This window comes from Spermophilus citellus, assembly GCF_964194105.1.
Source record: "Spermophilus citellus genome assembly, chromosome: 6".
Taxonomy (NCBI): Eukaryota; Metazoa; Chordata; class Mammalia; order Rodentia; family Sciuridae; genus Spermophilus; species Spermophilus citellus.
The window spans coordinates 33,798,543-33,817,516 of record NC_138187.1 but is presented as its reverse complement, the minus strand read 5'-3'; the positions used below and the strand labels follow the sequence as shown (position 1 = coordinate 33,817,516).

Sequence of the window (18,974 nt, the reverse complement as noted above, 5' to 3'; positions counted from 1 at the left end):
ACTAGGCCCTGCAGCCCATCTCCAGCAACCTCCCCTTCAAAAACAGATCACAGGAAAGAGTTCCTTTTCTGAAAACTTTGTACTTCCTCCTCCCCATCCTTTTCAGATTTAGTACTAGAATTAACTAAATGAACAGGGATATGTGAAAGGAACAGAAACTAGAGTCTCAGAAAACTATCGATTTGGGGGACAATTTTTAAGTTAGAACTCTGCCTCAATTTCTTAAAAACTCTTGGTGAACTGAAGATTTAAATACATAAAATAAAACCATAATGGTACCAGAGGTAAAAATGGGATTGTATTTTTATTATACTGGGGTGGAAAGCTCAGAGTATAACATTAAAGATGGAATACCAAAGAACTGAATTGAAAAAACTTATTACATACAAACCCCATGCATATATATTGTGCAAAATAGCAAAATCAAAATTAAAGAAAAAAAATACATATCATGACCAAAGGGTATTATATTAAGGTTACTGATGTAAAAGAAAAAAAAAAGAAACCCTTCAATAGAAAGATTCAAAGAATCCAGAGTGCAATTTGCAGAGGACACAGAAATGCCAATGAACCACAAAGAGACGCCTGACTTCAGTGTCACCTACCAAAATGTCAAAAGAAAAGTGTACAAAGAATAGGTGTTGGTGGCGGAGCTGGGGAGTGTACAGAATGGCACCACCATGGGCCAGTAATCTGGCAACAGGTACCCACTCTTTAACTGCATATTCCTTTGGCCCCTGAACTCTAAGGATAGCCTCAGAGAAAAATGTGATGTGCCAGATTCTTCTTTTTACAATACTTAGAATGTTTATCCAATCAAGAATGCATCTAATACCATGATGCCATCAGAAACAAGACAGATCCATATTTATTAATTTAAAATGATGTCCATGACATATTTTTTAAAGTTCTAGATTTATGACGTAATACATATTTTTAAAAAATTACATGTAGGGCTGGGGCTATAGCTCAGTGATGGAGCACTTGCCTCACACATGTGAGGCACTGGGTTCTCTCCTTAGCACCACATAAAAATAAATAAGTACAAGCTACTGTGTCCATCTACAACTTATATATATTAAATTTTAAAAAGTCACATGTAAAAACATGGTGTGTTTGCATCACTATGCTTACACATGGGTTCAAGTATAGAAAGTCTGAAGAAAAAATAGGTAAGATTTCCAGTATTTATGTTTCTTAATAAATTACTCTCAAACAAAACACACACACACAAAGCACTGGTTTGATCCCTAGCACCATTAAAAAAAGGGGGAGGGTATAATAATTATAATAAGTCCTTAAGTAGACAAAAGCAAGGTATAACACTAAAGATAGAAATCTAAGACCAAATAGCCTTGCTTCATGCCAATCTTTAAAGGGGTGGACCTCATCTTGGCAAGAAGCAAACAGCTCCAGTGCATGACTCATTCCACACCACAAAGGATGCTGGAGAACAGCCTCTGGGCATTTGCAGCAAGGGCTGAGGCTGAGAGAACAGGTGGGTACAGAGATACTGGAATTAGCCTCTGGGTCTAGGATGGCTCCCTGCTCCGGCTTCCCTGCCTCCTAAATCCTCAACAATGCCCTGGAGAGGTGGCCAAGGTCTTCCTTTCTCCTCAGGAGTTCCCCCTGACCATGCCAACCTAATTTCTCTAGGATTTGAATTTTGGAGAAAGGGGAGGGCCCAGGTCAGGGATATAAGATGGTTTGGTCTGAGTCAAAAGGATTTCTTGGAAGGAAAGCACATTATCTTTTGTACCCCAAAGCTTTTACCTTCAGCCAGTTGATATCTGTTGTTTAGCAAACAATAGCTTCTTATATATAAAATCTCAGATGAATCAAGAACTATCAAAAGGTCTAGAACAACACGTCTAGAATTCCGATTCTTGTCTATGCACCTAAATTGGCATGTTTACTCTGCCATCCAGTTTTCCAGGTACCCTATTTTTGGGGGGAGCTAGTGATACTGTACAGTGGCTCTCTTAAAACCTGTCCTTTAGGATAGAGGGATGCGTGATAAAATATGTGTAGGAAAACATTAACTACAGAATCTAACAGGGAGTAGATAAGTATTCACTATGATTTTCATAATAAAATGTCACAGAGAAAACTGCTTTCTGAGGTAGAATAATATTCAAGGCTCTCTCTCCTGTGTAATTTAAAGGACAGGTAACCATACTTGCAAAAAAGGTACTCAACAACAAATTCCACCCCTGGATAGCTGTTGACGAGTCACTTGGAATTCATGAATCCACAGAAAGTAAAGGCAGAGTCCAGTAATCTCAGAGAGCTTGGGGATGATGCTACAAACACTTTATCAACCTATCTGCTACTTCTTAACTTGTATGATCCAAAACAGATTTCACTTACTCCTGCCTCTTCAAGAAAGAATATATGGCAGTTTCATGGGCAAAAAATTAAATCAGCAGGCAGCACTATTAGGAGGGGAGTCGGTCAGCACTTTCATTTCTTTTTTTTTTTTTTTTTTTTAAATATTTATTTATTTAGTTATCGGCAGACACACAACATCTTTGTTGGTATGTGGTGCTGAGGATCGAACCCGGGCCACACGCACGCCAGGCGAGCGCCGCTACCGCTTGAGCCACATCCCCAGCCCCAGCACTTTCATTTCTTGACCTTATCTTTTGCTGTCCATTCTTAGTTCTCTAAAACCAAGTAAGCTGTGAATAAGCCACATGCACTTGTACCAAATCTAAAAGTACTTTCACCCTGAGTTTTTTTGAGCTCCCTAGAGGCTGCTGCTTATCAATGCCAAAGACACTAACAGATGAAGGCTGAGAACATTGTTAAATAAATTCACAGCATTTTAGTAACTGCTTAAAGGGATGAAAATCCTGATAAACAGGGCTTGTGTATGTCAAAGTGCTTTCCATTTACTCATTTTATCTTTATCATAGTTCTAATTTATAATGAGAACAGAGAAGCAGAAAAAGTTCAATGACTTTTCAGTGTTCTACAAAACAAGAGGGGTCAAACCCCGAGTTTCCTGATGTGGCAGACTTGGGACCAGAGCCCAATGGCTTGCAGCATGGCCACCTTCACTGTGCATCTCCACAGGAGAAGCAAAGTTGCTTTTGCTCTATGCAAAGCAATGCCACACTGCCTAATGCTGCCACGGTGATGCAACAATCTGGGCTGGGCAAGGGGATGCTCATGGGACACTCTAAAGGACAAGGCCGCAGACACAGACAGCTCATCTAACCCCATCTGGTCATGCCACCAATGGGGAGAGCTGAAGGGTCATGTTAGTATACTAAGACTAAGCCCTAATCATCATCAAAGGGCAAAGATCTCAAGCACAGTTCCCTGGGAAACTTTCAGACAGGCTGATGGCATATTACTCCATTTGGAGTAAATACCGGAATATTAACATGGTCAATATTCTTAAGTTAAAAACCACCCTATTTTTCCATGATCAGTTAAGTGCTTGTAAGTAAACACGAAGCAAAGTACAAACCCAGATATTCTTTTGTTGATGTTAAACTGCTCACAAATGTCAGATGCCAGCACTGTAAGCTGGGGCCCAACAATGCTGTCCAGTCTTCGGCAAAAATCCAACGTCAGCTGTATGGACGCTAGTGAGTAATTTTAAAAAAATAACATTCAGTGTTACCCAATACTTTGTGTTAAACAGATCAATATTATTTTTTACCTCCAATATTTAATAGTATTCAAATAAAACTTTACTATCAATTAAATATAAACAAAACATTTAGGAAATAAAACAATCAGATGATCAGATACCTCTCCCCCAGCAAACAAAAGAGAAAGAATTTAAATTAGTTATATTTAAGATAAAAAAGATTCAAGACAGTCTTACTGTGAAAAGTGGCTTTACATGCACCCTGAGGGGTGGCAATCAGCTGCTGCCCAGGTGGATCTAACATATGACAGCACTCTGTAACGTGCTGCTTGATGCTTTTCAAATTCCTACCTCATTTAACCCTCTGAATCAGGAACCACTGCTACCCCCAACACACAAGTGGGCAGGTATAGAGGTATACACAGGTCTATTGTTGACAAGTGGGAAGGGTAAGAAGGGGCCCCTCAAGTAAAAGAGTTCCCAGATGGGGAACAGCCCTTAATATAGCCTCTCTGTTGCTTTTTACTGCACATTATTTATTGCTTAAAAACAGAACATAGCAAATTACAAAAAGCTTATGTGGTCAGGCTGAAACCAGACATAGGTGTGCACCTACCATCAATCATAAAGCACACAGCTGCACTCATGGCCTGGAGAAAACAAACCAGAGATTATAAAACAGCACAAAAAGGAGGCTACGTGTAATAACAAAATGTGGCGAGCTTGTTTAAATCTTGATTTGAACAAACCAACTGTAAAAAGATTCTTTTTCGACGACTGGAGCAATCTGGATACAATGGATATTAAGGAAAGACTGTTTTGTGAGGTGTGACAATGGTCTAATGGTTATGCTACAGGAGATAGCCTCATCAGTCAGGGAGGCAAAGGGAGCTATTTACAAGTGAAGGGGTCTGGTGATATAAATGCTCTAGCAAACAAGACAAATGCAACGCAAATGGGACAGATGAGAGATTAGCCTTTTATTGATTAAGCTCTGTGACAGGTACTTGGGGTTTCATCATTCTAGTCTATGTGTACTTGACAGTTTCCATTAATAAAAGACTATAAATTGAAGTTATCTTATCTTTATTCCAGCAAATAATTGCAGTTATGACATTAGGCAAGTAATAGCAATTTACAACAACCAAGATAATAAATAACCCAAATGTTTAAGTTTAAAATTTATCATAGCAATGCAGTGTTAAAAAAAATCCAGTATGAAACAATGACAGTCTTTCAAAACTTTAAACTAATGTTATAAAGAAGAAAGTCTCAAATCAATAACCTAACCATCCACCTTAAGACTCTGGAAAACAGAGAAAACTGAACTTGAAGCAAATATGAAGGAAGATAATAATGATCTGAACAGAAGTCAATCACACAGGGGGGAGAACAGACAACAAGAGACTATAAATGAAGCCAAACAGTGTTTCTCTGGCATGATCAACAACACTGAAATCTTGCTAGACTGGAGATTGAGGGTGGGGTGGAGACTCAAATGACAACAATCAGGAATAAAAGCAAACATCACTACTGACTTTACAGGAAAAGAAAGTAGCAAAGGCATCGTATCCCACTAGAAACCACTGCACACCCACAAATGGAAAAACTCAATGCAACTGACAAATTCCTTGAAAGACACAGACTACCAAACTGTCTCCAGAAGAAATAGAAAATCAGACCAGTAACAAGAGACCAGTATTTTAACATTTCTCACAAAGGCAAGCCCTGGTACAGTTGGCTCTATTATGAATTTACCAAATATTTAAAGAATTAACACCAACTCTTCAGGAAATCTTCCCAAAAATGAGAGAAGGGAACATTTACCTCCTCATTCTATGAAGATAACATCACCTTAATAGCAAAACCAGACAAAGTTATCATGACATAAGAAAACTACAGGCCACATCCTTCATCACCACAGCCTCTGCAGTATTATCCTGACCCCTGCAGGCTGGAGACGAGGTCAGCCATATGGAGCCAACTGCGTCTATGTAGCCAATCCCTGATTCAGACGTGGAGGTACAGGTGAGCTCCCTGGAGGGCATCACTCCACACACTTCACACAACTGTGCCACAAAAGTAGGTGCTGTGCTGTCTGCAGGACTCCACTGGGAGAGGACAACTTGCGCTCACGCCTGGTGACTTCCAGCCTTTGCTACATGTTCTTCCCTGAGCTGACTTCACATGTTCCCTTACACTATAACAGACCATGAGTGTGAATATAAAGGCTTTTCTGGGTCCTCTAGTCCTTAGGAACTGCCAAACCTTAAGGCAATGAACTTTGCAATGAGAAATTGCTGAATTGACCAATGACCATTTTAAGTGCATGAATTTTATGGTATATGAATTATACCTCAATAAAGCTGCTTATAAAAAGATAAGGCTGGGTATGGTGGTACACAGCTATAATTCTAGCTACCCAGGAGCCTAAGGCCAGAGGGCCCCAAGTTCAAGGCCAGCCTAGGAAACCTAGTGAGACCCTGACTCAAAATAAAAACTGAAAAGGCTGGGGATGTAGCTCAATAGTAGAGCACTCCTGAGTTTAATCCCCAGTACCCAAAAAAAAAAAAAAAGAAACAAAGATAAGGACTAATATTGGACCAGCCTGAGAGTTTAAAGGCATTGTGTCTGAACATTCAAAGCAGAAGAATTTTAGCTTGACAGACAATGGACCAATTCCTTCCTCTAGCTATTGCTATAAATCATGCCTCATTTTAGGAACACGTCTTTTTGTATGTTTTCTCTGGAACTTCCATTTCCCTGGCACTTCATCACATTTAACTGCTTCAGAATACCATTTTAGGGACTGGGATTTGTAGCTCAGGAGCAGAGTGCTAGCCTAGCACCCATGAGGTACTGGGTTCAATCCTCAGTACTACATAAAAAATATAAATAAATAAAACAAAGGTATTGTATGCATCTACAGCTAAAAAAAATATAAAATAAAATACCATTTCACAAACAAAAAATATTTATATTTTAGAGGCCCTGAAAACCAAGAGTGGTTCTTCTTATTGCTCCATTATGGATACCTCTGAGGTGTTAGATGCTGGCAAACTTAAGAGCTCTGTCATCTTGAGACTTCCCTTTATTACTCTCCTGGGTCAGAACCAGTGGTTTGGATTCCAAGGTGCTCCCTGTCCTGGTTTACCCACTTAACTCTGATGAGGGTTGGCTCCATGCAACATTCTGAAAGGATGCAGGGATGAGACCTTTTCTTCTGTGTCACCTGTGATTGATAATTTGGCTTGTCTAAGATGTCTACACTGAAAACTATTTTCTCTCAGAACTTTAAATGTAACATTGTAACCCAACATAGGGCTTAGCTAGAAAACTAATGGTGCTAGTTTTGCAGGTGACTAAATTTTCCTTCTGGAAGCTTTCAAAATCTTCTCTTTATATTTCTAAAGTTGCCCAATGTTGTGTAGGTGTGAGTCTTTTCCATTCATTATGGCAGACATTCAGAGAATCTTTACACTTTAGAAAATTATGTTCCTCTTCAGATAGGCATTTTCTTATATGATTATTCTACTTGTTTCCTAAATTCCTGAATTAATCCTTTCTTCTCACCTTTCCTTCCATGATTTTTTACCTACTGTCCTTTTAATCTATATTCTGGAGCAGGCCAACTTATCTTTACCCTGCTAATGAATGTCACATGTCTAAAATCATATTTTCAGGACTGGGGAAAGAGTTTTGCTTAATGGGTACAGAGTTTCAGTTAAAAGTTATGAAGTAGTTTTGGATGGTTGCACAACACTCTGAATACATTTAATTCTACTGAATTGTCCACTTAAAAATGGCTGAAACAGTCAGGTGGGGTGGCACATGCCTATCATACTAGCAATCACAAATTCAAGGCCAGTCTCAGCAACTTAGTGAGACTGTCTTAAAATAAAAATTTTAAAAAAGGACTGGAGGTAGAGGTGTATAGCTCAGTGGTAGAGCCATCCTGGATTAAGTCCCTCAAACACAAAGGCTAAAACAGAAAATTTTATAGTACATATATATTTTACCACAATAAAACAATTTTTTTTTTTTGAGACAGGGTCTCTCTTGCCTAGGCTGGCTCTGAACGCATGATCCTGCTTCAGTTTCCTGAGTTGCTGAGATTATAGGCATGCACAACATTGCCTGGCTTAAAATATTTTTAAATATTTTTAATTAACCCGAGTTCAATATAACCCGAACTCTTTTATATCATTTTGCTTCAATTCTGTAGGTACAACTTCTCCAATTAGTGGCTACTGATTTTTAAAAGTTCCTGGGTATTCCTAGAATTCTTGTTTTTTCTTTGGGTGCCTGTAGTTTTATTTTTTATTCATGTTTAAGAATGAGGGAACCAGAAAGCTGCCTATGCATGGAAGTTCCACATGGGGTAAGGATAGAGAAGCAGTTATGCTGGGCAGATGAAGTCACAATGAGTGGACCTGACTCTCAGATGCTGAGACCCACACTAACTACTCAAGGTCTCTCTCAATTATTTATTATCTTTTACACAAACCCTCAATCTTCACCCAGGGACAGGTGCTCAGCTGTAGGCCTGTCTGTGTGTAAGAACAGGAAGTGGTGGTGGGGTGGTATGGGGCACTGACTAGTTGAGACAACACCTTCCTTATTCCCCTTCTTCCTACACTGAGTTCCCACTGGCCCTCAGGTGACTACCTCTGTTCCGAGTTAAGAGTTTCTCTGGCTCCTGTCTCCTCTCACTCCCTGGCTCAGAGCCTTTTCCACTCTCCTCTCAGTCACCACTCTTACATTTCCTTTCCATCTTCTAGTTATGAGATTCCCTTCCTGTTCTCTTGGGGCATCATGTCTAGGTCTTTATGAATTAAAACTAGTTCACTGTAGTTTTGGGGTGGGAAAGAAGATCAATACATATACTTGGGTCGTCTTCTTTACACCAAAAACTGTCTTTAAATAAAAAGAAAACCAGTTGGGTGTGTAGGTATGTGCCAGTAGACCCACCTACTCAGGAGGCTGAAGTGGGAAGATTGCTTGAGCCAAGGAATTCAAGACCAACTTGGGCAACAGGCAAGAAAAACAAAAACAAAACAACAAAAAAAGAAAACTCAACCTAATGTACATATCCTTATAAGAGAGTATCCTAACAAAAATAAAAATACTATCCTTATATAATAACAAGTCCTCAGCTTTGAGAATCAGAGCAAAAGCAGATTTCACTGAGGTGTGGCCATAGCCAGGGGGCATTTAACTGACAGGTGGCACCACCCTGACAGCCTTTGGTTTGTGAGTACATGGGACTTCAAATATTTGAGAAGCACCACCTTAGCAAGCTATTCTTTCACTAACAGCAAAATTGTTTAAAAAGAGCTGAAAACACACTAATCCAGAAGAGCACCCATTTTGAGTTTTACAATAATTAGAACTACCAACAATTTTTCCAAAAAACATTTAAGAGGTTTGCATACGTACTCAAGTACACATGCAAGAAAGATTTACTTTAGTATTAATCTGTAACACTGGAGGGAAAAACAGTTGTTACCTTATAAACAATTAAATGGAGCTCTTCATAAGTGTCATCTGTATTTACAAAAATTTTGGGGAATCTGCATTTTGCTTCTGGATCATTAAGGTTCAAGGGTCCAGTAAGAAATCTTAAAAGTAAGCACAGAGATGACTCAACTCAATGAGGTAAATTATAAACAGGAATATAGAAATACACATCAATATTTTTGCAACTAGATGCTATACAGAAAACATGAAATCAGAATATGATAAAATTTATAGTTTAAATTAATTGGAAACAAAAGAATTTCCTCTGTTGATTATCACCAATAGCACAAAGGTAATTCAGTGTTCATCATTTCCCCTTTACCAGGAAAGCTAATGAAACCTAATATTGTAAATCAAAGAACAAAGGTCCTACCTTCCATAATGTTGAAGATTTCCTGGCATTTCTGCTCTTATTGGAGAATCCCTTCCTGCCAACTGCAAACACATTTAAAGTTCAAAAATGACTGATTAGATTTTTTTTTTTTTTACTTTCAAAGCTTTGACAAATAACATTCCCATCTGCTAGTTGGTTCCAGGTACTTTGTATCAATTTTCCATATTCCTCCCCACCAAAAAAAAAAAAAAAAAGGTAGAAGATTACAGACATTCATAAAGAACTGATTTTAACCATGCCTGTCATCATACCATACCCCAAATTCCACAAACTAATTTAGCTCCTTATTAAAAACAAACAACAAACGAAAAACAACTAAAATTTCCCATGTGGCATAAATTGGGAAATCACACACTACTCTGTGGGGAATGTCCTCTTCCCACTTCCTAGATTGGAAACTGAAGTTTGGAGAATTGCACCAACACAATGAGTGGCAGGGGCAGACATTATGACCAGGCCTGTCCAGTGTCAAAATCTCTACTTTCAGCCATGACACCATGTCTCTTCTAAGATTTGTATTTGTCACATATCCCTAGTTAATTGCTGAAAGTATACCATTTCAACACACATAGGAAATGAAACAATCCAAACACAATAGTCATGTTTGTGAAAACTTGATACTTCTGTTAAAAATGCTTGATGCTCTTCTGGTTTATACAAAGCTTTAACACAGAACTTCAGAAGACCCAAAACACATTACGAGCCCAATGGTGAAAATGTACAGATCAATTCTCATTCATTTAGTTTGCACTGAAAGACAGGCTTCATATGCCCATGTCACGCTACCATATTGTGTGCTGTGGCTTCCTATGTTGTCTCTCTCTTAAGCTGTACAGAGATATCAGTTGTCTATGGTGGCACAGCACTGTAGCCTTAAGGGGTGTGCTCACAAGTAGGTGCTTCAGGATTTGGAAGACTCTGAGGTCAAGTCTTTGCTGGGGGACCCTGGATTGCCTCATCTGTGGGATGGGACAGCATACTTAACTCTTGGGACTGCTGTCATGGTATCATGAGATCTTGCAGGCATGTTGGGCATTGGGAACCATGGCTGTGTACAGGAAGTACCCCAGAACCATCAGCTACTGTCCTCAACCCATCTGGAAAGAAGCTAAGACCAGGAGGAGATCCTTCTTAAAAACCCTTCTTTCAATTTCTTATTAAAGAAGATTTTTCTGTTGTTTCCATAATCAAGCCCTTAAGAGAGAAGGGACATGGAAGAAGGATAGAGAGGGAGAAGAAGAGGGAGAGCCTGCAATCGACGTGGGTCTATGCATGCTCCTGAGCAAAAATGATGACTTTATGCTCTGTGAACACTTTTTACTTCCAACCTAATTAGAGCTATGAAAGGGTACTTTGGGGAGAACACTGGTATTATTTACTTATTTATTAAAAAAAAATTTTTATCTGCAGATAGACACAAAATCTTTATTCTTTTTTTTTTTTTTAAACATGGTGCTGAGGATCGAACCCAGTGTCTTACATGTGTGAGGCAAGTGCTCTACCACTGAGCCCCAGCCCCAGCCTCTGGTATAATTTAAAGTTCTATACAGAAAACAGGGAAATTAAGTACCAGAGTGGGAAAGCCAGGCAGGTAACATACCATCTACTCACTATCAGATCTCACATTTGTAGATGGAAGCAATTGTAAGACTGACCAGAGTTGGTCACGGATCCCTGCTATTTTCATGGTTCCCTGGACCTCACCTAAAACCCACTCTTTCCTCTTAAGAACACACCTTTACTATTGCATTTGGATGAAACAAACTGGAGAAAAACTGACACACATGGGTTTCTGTGCTACTAAGTAAGCACAATAAGTATCACTGCATCACAAATAAAATAAAACACAGCTAAGAAATACCCCACACACCATATTACTCAACCCCCTACCCCTGTCCAAAAGTGTATGCATGTGTGTATCTACACAGCCCAACCATACCTCAGGTTCGATGTGCCTGGGAAACAGAGAGGTGGTGAGGTATTTGTATAAAATTCTCATGTCATCTTGTTCTAATCCACTCCTGAAACATCAGAAAGCACTGTGTTAAGTTTGGGTTTGGTCTTCTGTTTTTTTCTATGCTCTATGATAAAGTTTACCTTTCCTTCCTTTTTAAGAAGGTAGCTGCCCTTAACTGGGCAGTTCAGGTGGGGAGTGAGTTAGACATGAGCTGGCACAAGCACTACACCCTAACATGCTTAGGGCTACTGCAATGCAGTTCTGTAATTCATAGGCATCTAAAATCTCAAGGGAAGATTGAGTCTCAGGCTGAATTCCAAGTAGGATTATTTAGGGGGCCTTAACAAGCACACTGCTGCATTCTAGCAGCAGGGGTTCCTTAGCTTCCTGGCCTATACAGTAACACCACATTCTGAAAATACTGGCATGCTGTACACAGGGAACTTGATCCTAGGTTGCAGAAATACATCTGGATGTTAATTCTCTGGATCTCAATGTAGAAAAAGGAAAAGAAAGAAATAAGCTTTAATTTCAAATGAGGTAGGAATAAGGAGCTGTAGAAAAAGCATTAAGAAACTAGAAAGTCTAAATAGAAGGAATTTTACAGAGTCTCACACAGCCACTCAGGTAGACAATTTCTAAATCAAACATGGAAAGTTATCAACTTTTTTCTTTTGTAGAAATAACTGAAATAAGGGAAGAAGAGGAAAACAAAACAATAGGTTCTGGGTGTTACCGTCCTGTTGAGAGGTAGTAAGCGTTACTAGGGAATTCGAGTGATAGTAAGAAAAGACAGTACATAAGGAATTAATGTGTGGGCAACTATCTTTTAAGAGCCGCATTTCTAGTAGCAGGAGCTAATGGACATATCTGATCATTAGCATCTGAGATGTAGTTGGCCAAAAACAGTACAAAATACATACTGGATTTTAAACTTAGGATAAAATTGTCAGCTCATTAATTTTAAAATACTGTTTACATACTGATATAATATTTTAGATGTATTAGGCTAAAGAATATATTTTACTAAAATTAATCTCACTAGTCTCTTTCTACTTCAATATGACTACTAGAAAATGTAAAGTATACATGTGACCTGCATCATATTCAGTACTGTCCTCGATCAGAGGACACTTGGGTAGAAAACAAACTATAAGAGAAAAGGGACGACAGCAGTGTGAACTGCTAACTGTATGCACTGTGCTCAGGGCTTTCTTTTTATTATTTTACTTAAGACCTGCTAGACCCACCACACTTCAGTGTTGGTTTTAGGAAATCGAGAGAGAAGACGGAGTGAGGCTATAGCCAGCTGTGCAAAGCAACAGAATCCCAAGCCAGTGCTTCCTCAGTGCTTGTGGAAAGGCCCTCCTCCTCACAAGGTAACCATGGTGAGCTCTCCCCAGTATCTGCCTCCTGTGCCCTGGCCCTCTCCCCTACAGAAATAATACATCATAACTAGGTAAGACATTACCACTGGGAAAAATTTCTTACAACTGCATGTGAATCTTTAAGGACTTCAAAACAAAAAGTTTACAATGAACAGAAGAGCCCCTTCTTAAGCACAAATAATATGTGAAACAAATGAAACCCTGCACTGACAGGCCCAAATAATCCCCGTTACATCAATGATTCACATCAAATAGGAAAATAGCCCACTCAAACTCAGAGGATGTTCTCTAAGTCTCTCAAATAGTTACTTAACGTAATGATTTTTTCTTCTTAAAAAACAAAACATAACACCTAAGATGGATGTGGTGTTGTGCCTGTGGTCCCAGCTATTCAGGAGACTGAGGGAGCAGGAGCCTTGAACACAAAACCTGAGGCCAGCCTGGGTAAGAGAAGCAAGGCCCTATATTTAAAAAACACAAAAACCACAAAAATGTTTCTTTAGCTTAAATCTCAACTGATTCACTTGTGTGCCAATGTGACACTATTACTTTGTCAAGACCGATTATTATTTTGTGGGTAACTTTGTGCCAATTCAACTTCAATGCTAAAGGGACTTCCACGTGTATACCCCTTGTCTCTAATGGAGATATCAAGCTATTAAGAACTTCTTTTTGCAGAAGCACTACCAAGTATGAGGTGGCTATCATTAAATGCAGAACCCTTCCTGTTAGTTTATTCTAAAATATTGATTGTGCTACTATCATAATATTGAATATAAAATAATCTACCAGGAGCAAAGAATATGGTCAACTTTGAGTAACTTAGAAATATCTAGGGCTGGGGTTGTCGCACTTGCCTAGCACATGTGAGGCACTGGGTTTGATCCTCAGCACCACATAAAGGTAAAAAAATAAAATAAAGGTGTTGTGACCATCTATAATTAAAAAAAATACTAAAAATAAATATCTAAGACATTTACTCATAAATTTGCTAATTCCTCAGAAGTAAATCATTGAACTAAAAAGAAATTTTTCTCTAAAAATTGGTCAAAATCTGAATAAGAAAATAAACTAACCCCTCCCATCCAATAATAATAAATATCTAACCCAGGCAAATGCCTGCTACAAAAACCAAACCCATTCATTAAATTTGTCGTCCAAACAGAACCTGAGATTTTTTTTACTCATTACTTGCTTTGAACTGACCATCAAGATTTACTGAGTACCTATTGTGCGTCATGCCACAGTCATGTGCTACAGATGCACAAGTTAAAAAAAAATACAGGAGGGGCTGGGGATGTGGCTCAAGCGGTAGCGCGCTCGCCTGGCATGCGTGCGGCCCGGGTTCGATCCTCAGCACCACATACCAACAAAGATGTTGTGTCCGCCGAGAACTAAAAAATAAATATTAAAAAATTCTCTCTCTCTCTCTCTCCTCTCTCACTCTCTCTTTAAAAAAAAAAATACAGGAAGTAATAAGAGTAAATACATACTGTGCTCCTGAGGCATAAATTCTTTCTTGGTATTTAAATATACCAGCCATTTTCTTAAAGCTCCTTGTTGTTACCTCCTGGGACCAACTTTTCCCTGCCCGCATACTGGATGGACCACAGAGCTGGTGCTATTTGACTCCAGGGGATGCCCTTCACAATCTGATGATGCCAAGAGGATCCCTTGAAGCTGGGCAACAGGTAGCTGTGGGAATGCAGGCTTCCAGAGCCCAATCCTGTTGGTTGCTCTGGATCCAGGGTCTCCCAGAACAAGTTGGCTCTGGGCCTTTCCCTTCCTCACTCCCAGGGTTTGCACGTGTTATCAGGGCTTGTGACCTACGAGATCAGAATCTGAGCTACTGTCTTCTGACAGTACAGAGGTGGCCCTGGACCACTGTCTCTGTATCTCCTACTACCAATGATGGCTGTTAACCCTCCCAGCACCTCTAATTTTCACCTGTGGAGGGGCGACTCCCTCCACAGAACTGCTGCTGTAGAAGCATTACTATCTTTCTACCTTGTTTTATTTTGCTAACACAGCATTAGCATCACAGAAAGTAACTAGAGAGAGCAGCGTCAGTTAACACAGCATAAAGTTGCCTGATAAGCAATTTGTTAAATTGAAAAGTGGATAGATTTTCATCTGGAGGCAGAAGACAAGTCCACAGGGAAATCCACTAAACCGTTACTTTATGGATTCAAATTTCTGTAGATTATCCTGTTTCTCTTCTGAAAATAGATACAGAATTCTGACAGGACAGGGAATGGGCTTCTCTTCAGTTTCTCATGTTAAAATACAACCACCCCCCAATTAAAAAATGTAGGTTACAGTAAACACAAACATAAAAATTGAGGGCCCCAGAGGAGCTATTATAGGAATACTGGCCAGATGCTCCCTAATGGGTTATCAGGGGCAAATCTCAGCCAGGCTGGTACACAGGTGACAGGCAGGGCTGCCACACTACTCTTTGGGGTATATCCATCCCACAGTCCCAGGCTCATTCACGTGGGTTCCCCAGAAATTAGTCTTAAATGACAACATTTAATATTACTTTTTCTTCTTGAACACTGACATTTTCTTCAACAAAATGATTTTTTTTTTGTTCCCACTATAGGATACAAACATAGCTGGGTTGACAATGGGTGATCTCCTAGTTTATAGTCATCTTGGATTTTTTTTTTCTTTTTTTGGAGGGGGGAGGTACTGGGGATTGAACACAGGGGCACTCAATCACTAAGCCACATACCCAGCCATATTTTGTATTTTATTTGGAGATAGGGTCTCACTGAGTTGCTTAGCACCTCGATTTTGCTGAGGCTGGCTTTGAACTCATGATCCTCCTGCCTCAGCCTCCTGAGCCACTGGGATTACTGGTGTGCGCCGCCCAGTCCAGCTATCTTGGATATTTTAAAGAATCAGCTTCTTTATAAGAAAGCATGAAAAATGATGCATTTCACATTTACTTTATCATTGCTTTGAAGATGGGGATATTTTCTCTACCTAGTATGGAGTCGGTTCTAAACTCCCCCACTTGGTAATTTTGTTACAATCTTAGTTTTGTTTTAAATAATTCCTGTTTACTAATGACATCCTCTATAAGGAAGCTCTCTATCCATTCCCCTGCTGTTGGTTCCTGCTTGACAACCTGCTACTGATTTAGTCACAGCTGTGTTTATTACTCTGACTTCCTCCTCTCACATGCCAAGTCTTAGTTAGGTTATACCTACCAGATGAGCTGATCATTATAGAGAAACGCAGTGTATTTAACTATGTTTAGGCTTTCCTCCATTCTGTTAATAAAGGACTGGATTTTCAAATAAGTCATTTTATCCAATGGGAAGAAGCTGATTCCACCAAATATGTCAAGTAGGTCACATGACTGTAAATGTAGCGTTTGCAAATACTGTGGGAAAAAATAAGGTATAAAACAATAGTGCATTTCATGTAGTACTCTCTGACAACTGAAACTAATAATCTTATGTTACATGAACACTTATGGTATAGTTACATATTGACAAAGAGTACAATTTCAAAAACAACAAATAGGTAGAATTGAAATCAGTAGCAATTTTAAAATATTGAACCTAACTAGTTACTATTTTATCCCTTTAAAATATTTAAATTCTCATATTAGTGCTCCTCAGATTAAGTCATTACTCATTAGGATATTATTATACCATGGATGGAGAGTGACACTTTGAAGGATGTCCCATCAACCAGAGTAGTAAGGACAAAAACAGGAACCAGGAGACGTATGAGAATGATTATTATGGTCATTAAAGAGAAGAAATAAAGAAAAGTAATTCATAAAAACAAAACAAAAACCCACAAAAAAGTATCAAAAATGTCTGAGACAAAGTTAAAAAAGTATAAGAAGTATTATAGGGAGAAAATACAGAATTATTCCTTTAACATAAAACTGGATTTGACAAAAGTAGGGGTGAGATTTGCAAAATGCAATGTGCAATGAAAGAGAATGGCAACTATTTAGGGCCATTCTCATTTGGGACAAGTTATACTAAAAACCACTAATGTGACAGAGTCTGTATCATAGTCACAATTTTTTTCCTTGAGCCAATGTAGATTATGCCTTTTTAAGGAACAGAACCAATCCATAACATGCAACTCTAGTAACTGCTTACCTTTTGCTAATTGACCAAGCTATCACATACTATGATTGCTTTTGAGTAAGTCTGCACAGATGGATGCAGGTAGAACAAGGGCAAAGCCCAAAGGTGTCTCCCAGATGCTTCCAGGAGCCTTGAACAGGGACAGGATGCTCTACTCCAGTGTGGGCCTGAGGAGTCCCTCACTGCTCTGGTTTTGCCACAGTACCTCTTAAGCTCTTTGACATCTTCAAGTTCCAGGGTTTTTATAAAAACAAAATAAAAAACTTGTTTGCATCTATGTTTCTTTTTGGTACTGGTGATTGAACCCAGAGATGCTCTATCATTAATCTATATTCCTAACCCTCTTTATTTTGAAACAAGGTCTCACTAAGTTGCTGAGGCTGGTCTCAAACCTGTAATCGTCCTAACTCAACCTCCCGAACTCTCTGAACTGTCTAAATACTACTAAAATTATAAATAAAATTTGAAATACTTACCCGATGGAAGAATTTCTCTAATCTTTCTTTTAAGAGCTTGACACCTCCATCTTCCATGGCTTTCAAAAATGTCCCATTAAAAAGCTAATAGTGTAAGACATTGTGGAAAAAAAAAATCAATTTCCAATGCCCATCAGTTTCCCAATGCAACAAGTTCTTCTTTTCCTTTTAATTAATTCAGTTCATTAATCCCCCCATACTTCCTTATAAACATAGAAAACATTCACAGGAGAAAGCTTGAGTTATTAGTTACAATAAATACACCGTTAAGTGATACTCATTTTTATGAAACCACTTAATTGTTCTGGAAGTTTTCTTTTTCTTTTTTGAGATAGGATCCCATTATGTTATCAGGCTAGTCTCCAACTCCTGGGCTCAAGTTTCAATTTACATAAATAACATTACCAAGATTTTTAAATTATCAAAATATCTGCAGTCTTTATGTTACTTGAGAAGATGGACTCATTTGTTCCCTAAAGAGGATTTAGTCCTACGGACTAGGAACAGAGAAGGGGGTTTAATGCTAGATGGAATAAATGTCTGCATAAACCTTAACACCTGTTTCAAAGGCCATATTATTTTATCCCCCAAAACAGCTACACAGCCATTTTGTAGCACCTAAAGAATTCTTTTTAAACAATCCCCAAGCTTGTAACAGGATGAACTGGACTGACTCTCAATTCAAAAAGAAGTCACACTTACCTTGTACATGCTATAGCACTGTTGTAGCACTGAACTATAGACCTTGTCCTACAAACAAGAAAACAGAACAAATCTCAATTCAAGGGAAAAAACCGTCTTTTGTGCATAGCAAAGATGGAGTAACTCTTGGCAAAACAGTATAATAATTATAAACTAGGTCCTATAATACTTGTGTGTTGAAAATGCAAGGTGGTTAAATTCAAATTTACCAACCAGTAAGCCTAATTGTAGGAAGGCTTCACAATACAGATGATCATTAGAAAATTATTAGTGATACAGGATACATATGTTTTTAAAAAACTGTACTAATATACACACTAAACACGAAACTTTTCTATGTACCTTGAGAAACTTTGGTAATTTAAATATAAGTTTAAATATAAGTCATTCAACATATTCAATAATAAATTTTTTCCTAAAAAATATGAAATTAAAAAAAATGACACATTACCAAAAGTTCTTCCTCTTGGTATTCAACAATTGGTTTTCCATCTTTACTTTGTTTTTCAATTATAGGATTCCGAACAACCTACAATGTTTAATAAACTGAAATTATACAATGAATTGATTATGTATGTTTTAAATTCTGCCTTACTTTTAAAAATTTAGGGCTAGGGATGTAGGTTAGTGGGAGAGCATTTGCCTAGCATATCAAAACCCCGGGTTCATTCCCAGCACCACAGAAAAAAATAATTTACACATGTCACACCCCCAGAAATATAATTTCTTAAAACCGCCCCAAGAACAAACACACTGAACAGAAATTTGGCTTTAAAACGTCAACCAATTTTACTGAAATTTTACTTTGATGT

At 38.5% G+C, this 18,974-nt stretch overlaps 1 protein-coding gene across 1 annotated transcript in view; it reads right to left on the bottom strand.

Moving 5' to 3' along the window:
* Window positions 1-18,974, bottom strand: part of CCZ1 (CCZ1 homolog, vacuolar protein trafficking and biogenesis associated) — a 28,317-nt gene that overhangs the window by 7,679 nt on the left and 1,664 nt on the right. The window contains exons 4-12 of the mRNA XM_081297141.1: window positions 18,614-18,691; window positions 18,163-18,210; window positions 17,461-17,544; window positions 16,082-16,257; window positions 11,458-11,539; window positions 9,498-9,559; window positions 9,114-9,225; window positions 4,221-4,254; window positions 3,479-3,596 (exon numbers count right to left, since the gene is read on the bottom strand). Of these exons, the coding sequence (XP_081153267.1) occupies window positions 3,479-3,596; window positions 4,221-4,254; window positions 9,114-9,225; window positions 9,498-9,559; window positions 11,458-11,539; window positions 16,082-16,257; window positions 17,461-17,544; window positions 18,163-18,210; window positions 18,614-18,691 (794 nt within the window). The remainder of the gene's footprint in view (window positions 1-3,478; window positions 3,597-4,220; window positions 4,255-9,113; window positions 9,226-9,497; window positions 9,560-11,457; window positions 11,540-16,081; window positions 16,258-17,460; window positions 17,545-18,162; window positions 18,211-18,613; window positions 18,692-18,974) is intronic.